This window comes from Sphaeramia orbicularis, unplaced genomic scaffold (assembly GCF_902148855.1).
Source record: "Sphaeramia orbicularis unplaced genomic scaffold, fSphaOr1.1, whole genome shotgun sequence".
Classification (NCBI taxonomy): domain Eukaryota; kingdom Metazoa; phylum Chordata; class Actinopteri; order Kurtiformes; family Apogonidae; genus Sphaeramia; species Sphaeramia orbicularis.
Genome location: NW_021941569.1, coordinates 376,598 through 387,704, shown reverse-complemented (window position 1 = coordinate 387,704; position 11,107 = coordinate 376,598). Strand labels below are relative to the sequence as shown.

General features: G+C 44.1%; 1 protein-coding gene across 1 annotated transcript; it reads left to right on the top strand.

Annotated features, from left to right (window-relative positions):
* The first annotated feature begins 5,969 nt into the window (after positions 1-5,969).
* LOC115416149 (molybdopterin synthase catalytic subunit-like) lies at positions 5,970-9,850 on the top strand. Its single transcript, XM_030129872.1, is given in 6 exon segments — positions 5,970-6,160; positions 6,283-6,345; positions 6,348-6,401; positions 6,404-6,437; positions 6,511-6,634; positions 9,680-9,850. Coding segments are annotated over 6 exon segments (459 nt in total). The 5' UTR covers positions 5,970-6,048; the 3' UTR covers positions 9,752-9,850.
* The last annotated feature ends 1,257 nt before the right edge of the window (positions 9,851-11,107 follow it).

Here is an 11,107-nt window from a genome sequence, read left to right as displayed (position 1 = left end):
CAGATCACGGTATTGTGACTAAAATTATCACGGTTCATTATTATCGCGGTATTATTACCTCCGCCAGAGGTATTTAGATCACTTTGCTTTGTTTGTGTGTTTGTTTGTTTGTTTGTTCTCATCTTTAGTGTAAAACTCTTCCACCCATCTTTTCCAAATCTTCCCCACAGATAGGCCTAGGCCCTGGGACCAACACATTCCATTTTGGTCCCAGTAGGCCAAAGTTCAAGGTCACAGCAAGGTCACAACATCTACAATTTTCCAAAATTCATCCAAAATTCTAAACAACTCCGATTCACCTCCAATTGGATCCACCTGTAACTTAGAACTAAATTGTAAACATCCACTGTGGAATGTGGACTCTGTGGACATTTACACTGAACACTGAAAATCCCATTTCCCACACATTTAAAATTAGAACTCAACTAATATTGATGTGAACTGAATCTAATTGGACAGACACATGACTGGGACCAGATTCAACTGTTTCTGTTTATGGAACAACCTGGAAACTGTGGAATTTAAACAGAGTGGATCCACACATGTTTCTGCAATAGAAGGTACATTGCGCCAATTATTTTATTTGGTTTTTGTTGTTGTTTTTTTCCAAACTACAACTTGGTTAAATTATTTCAGTGTGTGTATCAGTACTTTTTTGAACATTTTGAGCACAATTTCAACAATACCACAATAATAATGAGAACTGTGATATTTTGGTCACAGTAACTGTGATACGAAATTTTCATATCGTTACATCCCTAATAGTAATAATAACAAGTAAATAAATATTTATGTTATAATATTGTTAAATAGAACATTGTAATATTTATATGATTTTATTATACTTATAAAATTACAACAGTAAATAGTAGGAACAATGGTACGCAAATAAGCGATATAAGTATGTAAGTAGTAGTAATAATAATAATAATAATAATAGAAAACTAAATGATATGTTGGCTCCTAAACTCTGGGTTCAGTTTAACACTGACCCCTGCTGGTCAACACTGACCCCTTCAGCTGGAACTGTCTGTCGGGTTTGTCCGATGACCTTGGACCCTTTAGTTAACTGGACATTTTCATAACCGTACATATGTTATGTCTACATGAGTCCTATTGGTTTGGACATCAGGTACAAACAAATTAATAAAAATAAATATAAATATATAAAATAAACTGAATGTGCAATAACCTGCTATATGTCCCAGTACTTTTAATTCAAATGTGCAATAACTTGTTGTTTACCCTCTCAGTATCTTATTAATATTATTATTATTTTTATTTATTTTTTTAAATACTCTATTTTACAAATGTGTATTTGTGCTTGTATGTGCAATAGCTGTTTTTTTTAAGTTTTATCTGTGTTTTATTTGGTTGTATCTGTTTTTTTTTTGTCATGTCTTTACCTTTTCTACCTCTTTTTTCTGACTCAGGGGAACGTACATGCCTTACAGTGTTCCTGTGCTGCTGTGGATCTGCGCAAATGGAACACGAGGCTTTTCTATTCGAAATAAGACGTCTACGTCACTACGTCCGTACGTCTGGTCACAAAGTGGAGGAAGTGACGTCACACGTATTGCGGTTCCGTCCAGGGAACCGCGGGATCAGGACCGGATCAGAGGAGTCCGGATGACCGCCCAGGTAAGTGTGGACCGGGTCTAAGTCTGACTGAACCGGGTCTAACCGGACCATCCGGAACCAGATCGGTGTGTTTACGTCAGACAGAACCGGAGCACGCGCGCCAAAGCCTGGGCCTTTGTTTGTTTGTTTGTTTGTTTGTTTGTTTGTTTGTTTTGTTGAAGTTTAGTTTCGTAAAGTGTAGTTTTCTGTGCCCACGTGACATGGACTCAAAACTCTTGGTAGATGCCGTGTGGTCCACGTGACCGTTCCGTGTCTGTGGAAGGGTGAACTTTGACCCCGGAGTCCGGGTCAGCATCCGGGGATTTAGCACGAGCTCAGTTCAACCCGGAAAATAACACAACGGCTTTTACGACGTGACGTAACTTTCAAACCATGACCACATGACGTTTCAGACGCCTGGTTTAGACCACGCCCCCCGAGTCCGCTGCAGGTGTGTGTGTCGCGTGCGTGCGTGCGTGTGTGTGTTGCCTTCAGTGTGTGTTTGTGCGTTGCCTTCAGTGTGTGTTGTCTTCAGGTGTGTGTTTTGTGTGTTGCCTTCAAGTGTGTGTTTGTGTGTTGCCTTCAAGTGTGTTTGTGTGTTGCCTTCAGGTGTGTGTTGTCTTCAGGTGTGGTGTTTTGTGTGTTGCCTTCAAGTGTGTGTTTGTGTGTTGCCTTCAAGTGTGTGTTTGTGTGTTGCCTTCAGGTGTGTGTTGTCTTCATGTGTGTTTTGTGTGTTGCCTTCATGTGGTGTTTGTGTGTTGCCTTCAGGTGTGTGTTGTCTTCAGGTGTGTGTTTTGTGTGTTGCCTTCAAGTGTTGTTTGTGTGTTGCCTTCAAGTGTGTGTTTTGTGCGTTGCCTTCAGGTGTGTGTTTTGTGTGTTGCCTTCATGTGTGTGTTTCTGTGTTGCCTTCAGGTGTGTGTTGTCTTCAGTGTGTGTTTTGTGTGTTGCCTTCAAGTGTGTGTTTGTGTGTTGCCTTCAAGTGTGTGTTTGTGTGTGCCTTCAGATGTGTGTTTTTGTGTGTTGCCTTCAGGTGTGTGTTTTGCGTTGCCTTCAGGTGTGTGTTTTGTGCGTTGCCTTCAGGTGTGTGTTTTGTGCGTTGCCTTCAGGTGTGTGTTGTCTTCAGGTGTGTGTTTTGTGTGTTGCCTTCAGGTGTGTGTTTGTGTGTTGCCTTCAGGTGTGTGTTGCCTTCAGGTGTGTGTTTTGTGCGTTGTCTTCAGGTGTGTTTGTCTTCAGGTGTGTGTTTTGTGTTGCCTTCAGGTGTGTGTTTTGTGCGTTGCCTTCAGTGTGTGTTGCCTTCAGGTGTGTGTTTTGTGTGTTGCCTTCAGGTGTGGTTTTGTGCGTTGCCTTCAGGTGTGTTGCCTTCAGGTGTGTGTGTTGCCTTCAGGTGTGTGTTTTGTGCGTTGCCTTCAGGTGTGTGTTGTCTTCAGTGTGTGTTTGTGTGTTGCCTTCAGGTGTGTGTTTTGTGCGTTGCCTTCAGGTGTGTGTTGCCTTCAGGTGTGTGTTTTGTGTGTTGCCTTCAGGTGTGTGTTGTCTTCAGGTGTGTGTTTGTGTGTGTTGCCTTCAGGTGTGTTTTGTGCGTTGCCTTCAGGTGTGTGTTGTCTTCAGGTGTGTGTTTTGTGTGTTGCCTTCAAGTGTTGTTTGTGTGTTGCCTTCAAGTGTGTTTGTGCGTTGCCTTCAGGTGTGTGTTTTGTGTGTTGCCTTCATGTGTGTGTTTCTGTGTTGCCTTCAGGTGTGTGTTGTCTTCAGGTGTGTTTTTGTGTGCCTTCAAGTGTGTGTTTGTGTGTTGCCTTCAAGTGTGTGTTTGTGTGTCCTTCAGATGTGTTTTTGTGTGTTGCCTTCAGGTGTGTGTTTTTGTGCGTTGCCTTCAGGTGTGTGTTTTGTGCGTTGCCTTCAGTGTGTGTTTTGTGCGTTGCCTTCAGGTGTGTTGTCTTCAGGTGTGTTTTGTGTGTTGCCTTCAGGTGTGTGTTTTGTGCGCTGCCTTCAGGTGTGTGTTGTCTTCAGGTGTGTGTTTTGTGCGTTGTCTTCAGGTGTGTGTTGTCTTCAGGTGTGTGTTTGTGTGTTGCCTTCAGTGTGTGTTTTGTGCGTTGCCTTCAGGTGTGTGTTGCCTTCAGGTGTGTGTTTTGTGTGTTGCCTTCAGTGTGTGTTTTGTGCGTTGCCTTCAGGTGTGTGTTGCCTTCAGGTGTGTGTTGCCTTCAGTGTGTGTTTTGTGCTTGCCTTCAGGTGTGTGTTGTCTTCAGGTGTGTTTGTGTGTTGCCTTCAGGTGTGTGTTTTGTGCGTTGCCTTCAGGTGTGTGTTGCCTTCAGGTGTGTGTTTTGTGTGTTGCCTTCAGGTGTGGTTGTCTTCAGGTGTGTGTTTGTGTGTTGCCTTCAGGTGTGTGTTTTGTGCGTTGCCTTCAGGTGTGTGTTGCCTTCAGGTGTGTGTTTTGTGTGTTGCCTTCAGGTGTGTGTTTTGTGCGTTGCCTTCAGGTGTGTGTTGCCTTCAGGTGTGTGTTTTGTGTGTTGCCTTCAGGTGTGTTGTTTCAGGTGTGTGTTTGTGTGTTGCCTTCAGGTGTGTGTTTTGTGTGTTGCCTTCAGGTGTGTGTTTGTGTGTTGCCTTCAGGTGTGGTTTGTGTGTTGCCTTCAGGTGTGTGTTTTGTGTGTTGCCTTCAGGTGTGTGTTTGTGTGTTGCCTTCAGGTGTGTGTTTGTGTGTTGCCTTCAGGTGTGTGTTTTGTGTGTTGCCTTCAGGTGTGTGTTTGTGTGTTGCCTTCAGGTGTGTGTTTGTGTGTTGCCTTCAGGTGTGTGTTTGTGTGTTGCCTTCAGGTGTGTGTTGCCTTCAGGTGTGTGTTTGTGTGTTGCCTTCAGGTGTGTGTTTCCTTCAGGTGTGTGTTTGTGTGTTGCCTTCAGGTGTGTGTTTGTGTGTTGCCTTCAGGTGTGTGTTTGTGTGTTGCCTTCAGGTGTGGTTGCCTTCAGTGTGTGTTTGTGTGTTGCCTTCAGGTGTGTGTTTGTGTGTTGCCTTCAGGTGTGTGTTGCCTTCAGTGTGTGTTTGTGTGTTGCCTTCAGGTGTGTTTGTGTGCGTTGCCTTCAGGTGTGTGTTTGTGCGTTGCATTCAGGTGTGTGTTTTGTGTGTTGCCTTCAGTGTGTGTTGCCTTCAGGTGTGTGTTTGTGTGTTGCCTTCAGGTGTGTGTTTGTGTGTTGCCTTCAGGTGTGTGTGTGTGCCTTCAGGTGTGTTTGTGTGTTGCGTGTTGCCTTCAGGTGTGTGTTGCCTTCAGGTGTGTGTTTGTGTGTTGCCTTCAGGTGTGTGTTTTGTGTGTTGCCTTCAGGTGTGTGTTTGTGTGTTGCCTTCAGGTGTGTGTTTTTGTGTTGCCTTCAGGTGTGTGTTCCTTCAGAGGTGTGTGTTTGTGTGTTGCCTTCAGGTGTGTTTGTGCGTTGCCTTCAGGTGTGTGTTTGTGTGTTGCCTTCAGGTGTGTGTTTGTGTGTTGCCTTCAGGTGTGTGTTTGTGCGTTGCCTTCAGGTGTGTGTTTGTGCATTGCCTTCAGGTGTGTGTTTGTGCGTTGCCTTCAGTGTGTGTTTGTGCGTTGCCTTCAGTGTGTGTTTGTTGTTGCCTTCAGATGTGTGTTTTTGTGTGTTGTCTTCAGGTGTGTGTTTGTGTGTTGCCTTCAGGTGTGTGTTTTGTGTGTTGCCTTCAGGTGTGTGTTTGTGTTGCCTTCATGTGTGTTTTTGTGTTGCCTTCAGGTGTGTTTGCCTTCAGGTGTGTGTTTGTGTGTTGCCTTCAGGTGTGTGTTTTGTGCGTTGCCTTCAGGTGTGTTTTTGTGTGTTGCCTTCAGGTGTGTTTTTGTGTTGCCTTCAGGTGTGTTTGTGCGTTGCCTTCAGGTGTGTGTTTTGTGCGTTGCCTTCAGTGTGTGTTTGTGTGTTGCCTTCAGGTGTGTGTGCTGTACTTCGCTCAGAGCGCTGATCTGACAGGATCCGGGGGAGGAGTCTGTGCTGTGCCAACACCAATCAGCAGCCAGGACCTGTGGACCCTGTTGCTACGGCGACACCCCAGGTGATGCAGTGGAAACTGACATGTACATGACCGTGGATGGAACACACTCATGTATGTTCGATCTCAGTCGTTTATGAATGTGTCGTCAGTGTTTGATCCACATGACCCACAGTCAGACCAAAGGTCAAAGGTCACCGCCTGACTCCTCCTACCTGTCGTCTTCTGTCTCGTCTGTTGTGTTTTTTCTCATGTTGCTTCAAACTCCATTCATCCTGATCCGTTGTGGCTGTCATCTGTTTCCGTGTTCTTGCGTGTTCTTGGTGTGTTCAGGCTCGGCGCTGCAGCGTCGCGTGGTGCTGGCGGTGCGTCAGCAGTACGTTGCCTCGGCGACCATTTGCTGACTCTGGAGGACGGGGACGAGGTGGCCGTGGTGCCGCCGCTGAGCGGAGGATAGACGCTGGTGTGGGATGGATGGGGGGCGGAGAGACGTGTTCAAGCTGAGCCGTGATAGGCTGTCTGTCCAGGAAGTGGTGGACGCCGTCGGCAGTGCGTCCTGCGGCGCCGTGTCCCTGTTTATAGGTGAGCGTTTTTTATCATTCCAGGTTCCTGGCCCCTCCCATAATGACCAGTTCAACCTGCTTTGATGTACGGTTTCTGGAATGGAGGAGGCGGTTCTGATCCGTGTGCGGTTCCGTGTGCAGGTACCACCCGCCAGGACGACGTCGACGGCCGGAAGGTGGTTGGTCTGGAGTACGAGGCGTATGAGGGATGGTCCAATCAGAGCTCGCCAAGCTGAGCGCCAACGTGCGAGCGCGATGGCCCACATCGTCCACGTGTGTGTCCACCACAGACTGGGGTGAGACTGTGACCTCTGACCTCTGTGCTCACCTGGCCCTGTGTTTACACTCACCTCTGACCTCTGACCCCAGGTGGGTGGAGGTGGGCGAGGCCAGCGTCGTCATAGCGATCTCGTCTCCTCATCGTCGAGACGGCCAAGAAGCCATTCAGTTCTATGTGACGCAGCTGAAGGCTGCCGTCCCCATCTGGAAGAAGGTACCAGTACTACATTACCCATGAGCCTCGGCTCAGTGCAGGTTTTTTTTTTAAAATTTTTTTAAATTTCATTTAGAACTACAGAGCCTGGGAAGGGACACGCAAAAAATAAAAATTATTGCGTTACAACAATCATATCTGCTCGGTCTCTTGCTTGAGGTCCGTACATAATCCATTGTGGTCCAGTTTGGGTCCGACCGTGTCAGGTCTGACACGCCCCCTGTCCTGTGTAGTATGACCGCAACTCTTTCATTATTTGTCCGATCAGAAAAATTCCAACGGTTTCTGAATGAAATTCCTATTGCCCAGCTTCACGTCTGGTGTGCAGCTTCATGGGAACAGGTGGATGTGCAGAGTGTGAATGATCTGCACATGAGAAGGAGGATGTGAGCATGGATTCAAATCCTTTATAACCTGAGCCTCACATGCTCCACCTGGACTGGTTTTGTTATTTGATCATAAAAAGGTCCGAAATATGGCTTTGAGTCCTTTGTTCATTTTTGCAGAACACTTCGCAATGTTCAATATAGCAGTCATTTATAATGCACTGTTTTTTTAATACTGTAATAACATTTAAATGAGGAAAAACCAACAAAACTGAATTGTTTTTTTTTTTTTTTTTAGTTTTAAGCAGAAAAACACTGAAAATTACACATGGATACAAGATTTGAAAAGTTCAGTATGAACTTTGAAAAGTAAAAAAGTATTTACAACAAACTGAGTATTTGCCTTTTATTGTGCAAAAACAGGGTCAAAGGTCAAACTCTACAGCGCCCCCCCCCCCCCACCCCCCCCCCACCCCACACACACACACACACACACACAGGGGCATTTGTCCGTTCTGTGTCTGCAGAGTTTCCTTCATGTTCGTGGTTCTGCACAAACAGTTTGGTGTCCAGTTTCACAGCTCTGATCCAGACGAGCTCCTATGGCCCAGTCTGAACATGGAAAAGAGTCTGTGCACACCTGAGGTCATCCTCCTGTGGATGTGTTCACTGTCTGTGGAAAAGTCAGTCCTCCTGTGGATGTGTTCACTGTCTGTGGGAAAAGTCAGTCCTCCTGTGGATGTGTTCACTGTCTGTGGGAAAAGTCAGTCCTCCTGTGGATGTGTTCACTGTCTGTGGTAAAAGTCCGTCCTCCTGTGGATGTGTTCACTGTCTGTGGTAAAAGTCAGTCCTCCTGTGGATGTGTTCACTGTCTGTGGTAAAAGTCCTCCTCCTGTGGATGTGTTGACTGTCTGTGGTCTTTGAACTCATCATCAGTCTCTTCCTCCGTCCTTCATCTGTGTGTGGACAGTCTTCAGTCTCTGCTCTCATCTCCACAGCCTTTGTTCATCACCGTGGCTCCTCCCTCTTCATCCTTGAATGTAACTTCCGGTGGACACATGGAAAAATAACACACACAGAACAATGTATCAGACAAACAAAACAAGGTCAAATTGTACTATTGAGGAAAAAAAGTCACTGAACATCAGCGTCTACGCTCTTACTTTGTAGAGCGTCATGTGCACTTTTATGCACAGAAAGTCCAACATACTCCAAACTAACACAGATTCTACATGGTTCGTATTTTATTCTATAAAACCACCATGCAGTATAAGCATCAATTTACAAATACAATAAAGTAAAACTAGTAAAAACTGCACAGATAAAAGCAGACAGTGCTTCAGTCATGTAGACAGTCCACTAAATGGAACTGGTGAACTTTACCTTTCTTCTTCAGATGTTGCTCCATCAGTCTGTCCTTCAGTCTCAGATCCATCCTAAACCTCCAGGCTGGTCTGGAACTGTGGATGTCCGTCTGTTCTACATTTTCCAACACTAGATCTAATCCGTTCTCCACTCCGTTATGCGCTCCCGGTTCTCCGCTCTGTGAATCCGTCTTCTGTGTGGGTCCCCAGTCACAGAATGGTTTATTTTGCGGCTTCTAGGACGAGTGCCTGGGAAATTTTCACATTGAGCAGATAATGTCCATAAAGCACAGAGTCTGAGGTATTCAGAAACTGTTGGAATTTTTCCGATCGGAACAATAATGAAAGAGTTCCGGTCATCTGAAGTGCACATGCAGAGGACACAGGACTGCAGGTCCAGGTGTGTCAGAGCTGACACGGTCAGATCCAGAATGAAGATCCCAGTGTGAACACTAGTGCCTTATAACGCACTACTTTGCATTATAACACAAAAACTATTGCGTTATAACGTAATCACTTTTTTCTTCTTGTCCCTTCCCAGGCTCCGTATAGAAACAGCACAGTTTACAGTACAAAAATAGATTCTTTTTTCATATCAAATATACAAAAGAAAAACATTTGCAATAGAAGACATTATATAAGTGCTTAATTATAATTATGTATAGAAGAAAGGACAGGAGAAAAAGAGGATAGGAAAGAGAAAAAAGAGACAGAAGTATGCTAACTGATACTAGGGCTGTCAGAGTTCAGGTGAATATGAGGGGAAGGACAGATCTGAACAGGTTTGAGTGCCTTTCCATTGTTAGAGTATTTAATTGACAGAATGTATTGTTGGAAATTATCCTAGAATGCAGTAAAGCATAGCTTTTTAACTGAGTATTTACAACAATGAATGTGAAATTTTGACATAAAAATTAAAAGATTTATCAGGTTTCGAGATTCACTTTTGAGTAAGCTCCTTTCAAACAGACCAAACAATCCATTCATCCAAAACAACAGAAAATGTCTTTGAATGTTCTTATGAATAAAATCACAGAGTTTTAGCCAAACACTTTGAACCGTAGGGCAGTGGCAAAATAAATGAACAACAGCTTCAGGACATTCATGACAGAAGCTACAGTTTAGGTCAGTATGTTTCTTAAATCTGTTTTTGATATCAGATTTATCTGGATTGAATTTAGGAATGAGTTTAAAGGACATTTCTTGAACTTTAATGGTAATCACATATCTGTTAGGGAGAAGCCGACCTTTTTTCCATGGTGCATCTTCTACCAACCTGGTTCAGTGCAGTTTACATGAACTGAAACTGAGCAATGACATCATCAGCACCTGATCATGTGATTTGTAATTAACAGGAAGTGTACGACACGCAGGAAAGCAGCTGGAAGGAGAATGCAGAATGTCCCTGGGGCGGAGCTAAGGACTGAGGGGCGGGCTAAGGACTGATGCCTCAGCATCAAATGACAATATCCAATCAGATTACAGAATTCAAAGCTGAAATCAATAAAGGTGTTTAATTGGACAAACCTGTGATTGACTGGTTGGTTTGCTGAAGGTGACTGTCCGTAACCCACGGTTACGTCTCAGTCTCCTGTCGTCCGTCGGGCCGGGCTGACCGTGTGGCTGTCTGTGGATGTCAGTACCGGACCAGGACTGAGGGAGAGGAGACGGAGAGGCTGTCCCACCCACGAGGAGGGTGTGGTTCAATGTTCAGACTAAACCCCCGCCCACATAGAACCACAACAACAAGATGAACGATTGGAACAAAGAAATATGAGCAGGAAGTGATTTAATTTAAACACAGCCACCAATATTTGATCCATGTGTTTTGAGACTAAAGTGTTTCCTGTAAACAGGAAAATACAAAACTATGACAAAGGCTTGGGATTAAAAAAATGGATTGATCGATTCCCAGCGTTAATAGAATAGTCAGCGGCTAACGGACAGTTCAGTAATCGTCCACTGATGCTTTTCTGTGGTTTGTGACTGAATGTGACCCTGAAATCTTTCACTGTGGTTATTCAGAGACAAATGAACATCAGCTGATTTTTTTTTCTTTTTTTACACATGACAAATCCCCTCGTATGTGACGTCTAATGGTGTTTTTACAAAAACAAATGTCTGATGAAATCTGGCTGAAGTCACTGAAGTGGTTTGAGCCTTACATCAACAACCAACCACAAATAAAAGGAAGCGTGACCATTTGAACGTCCTGTCCCTTCCACATGTTCATTATTCTCTGTATAAAAGTCAGACTGACGGTGACTCCAAACTGAAATACAGTTTTTACTGGTGTGATGATTCATTTATAGGTTAATGAAGAAAATGTATGGCTCTAAAAACTCTGAACCATCTTCTGTGGGTCGTGTATGAGATTCAGACTCTGATAGTGTGTCTGCACATGTTTCAGTGTAAACCAGCTCATTAAATCCACACTGAACCACATCTGAAATCAAACAGAAATTCATGGCATGGCCATTTCTTTTGTTTTTTTTTTTATTCTCTTTTTATTGAAAGATTTCAGTTTTTTTTTTTTATACATTGAAAAAACAAACAAATACACAAACTATACATATCCAGAGAGTGGGTGTAAAAAAAAAAACGAAACAAAAACATTTCCAGCAGCTCATGGTCCTAACATACAGGATCTGAGAGGGAAGAATCAATGTATAAATAAAGATTAAAAACACAAAAATGTATTTCCTTCAGAGGGTTTTGGGTTCATATTCATGCATTCATCGCAACAAAATCAGATCTCTGAGGCTTCACATATCTCACCCATT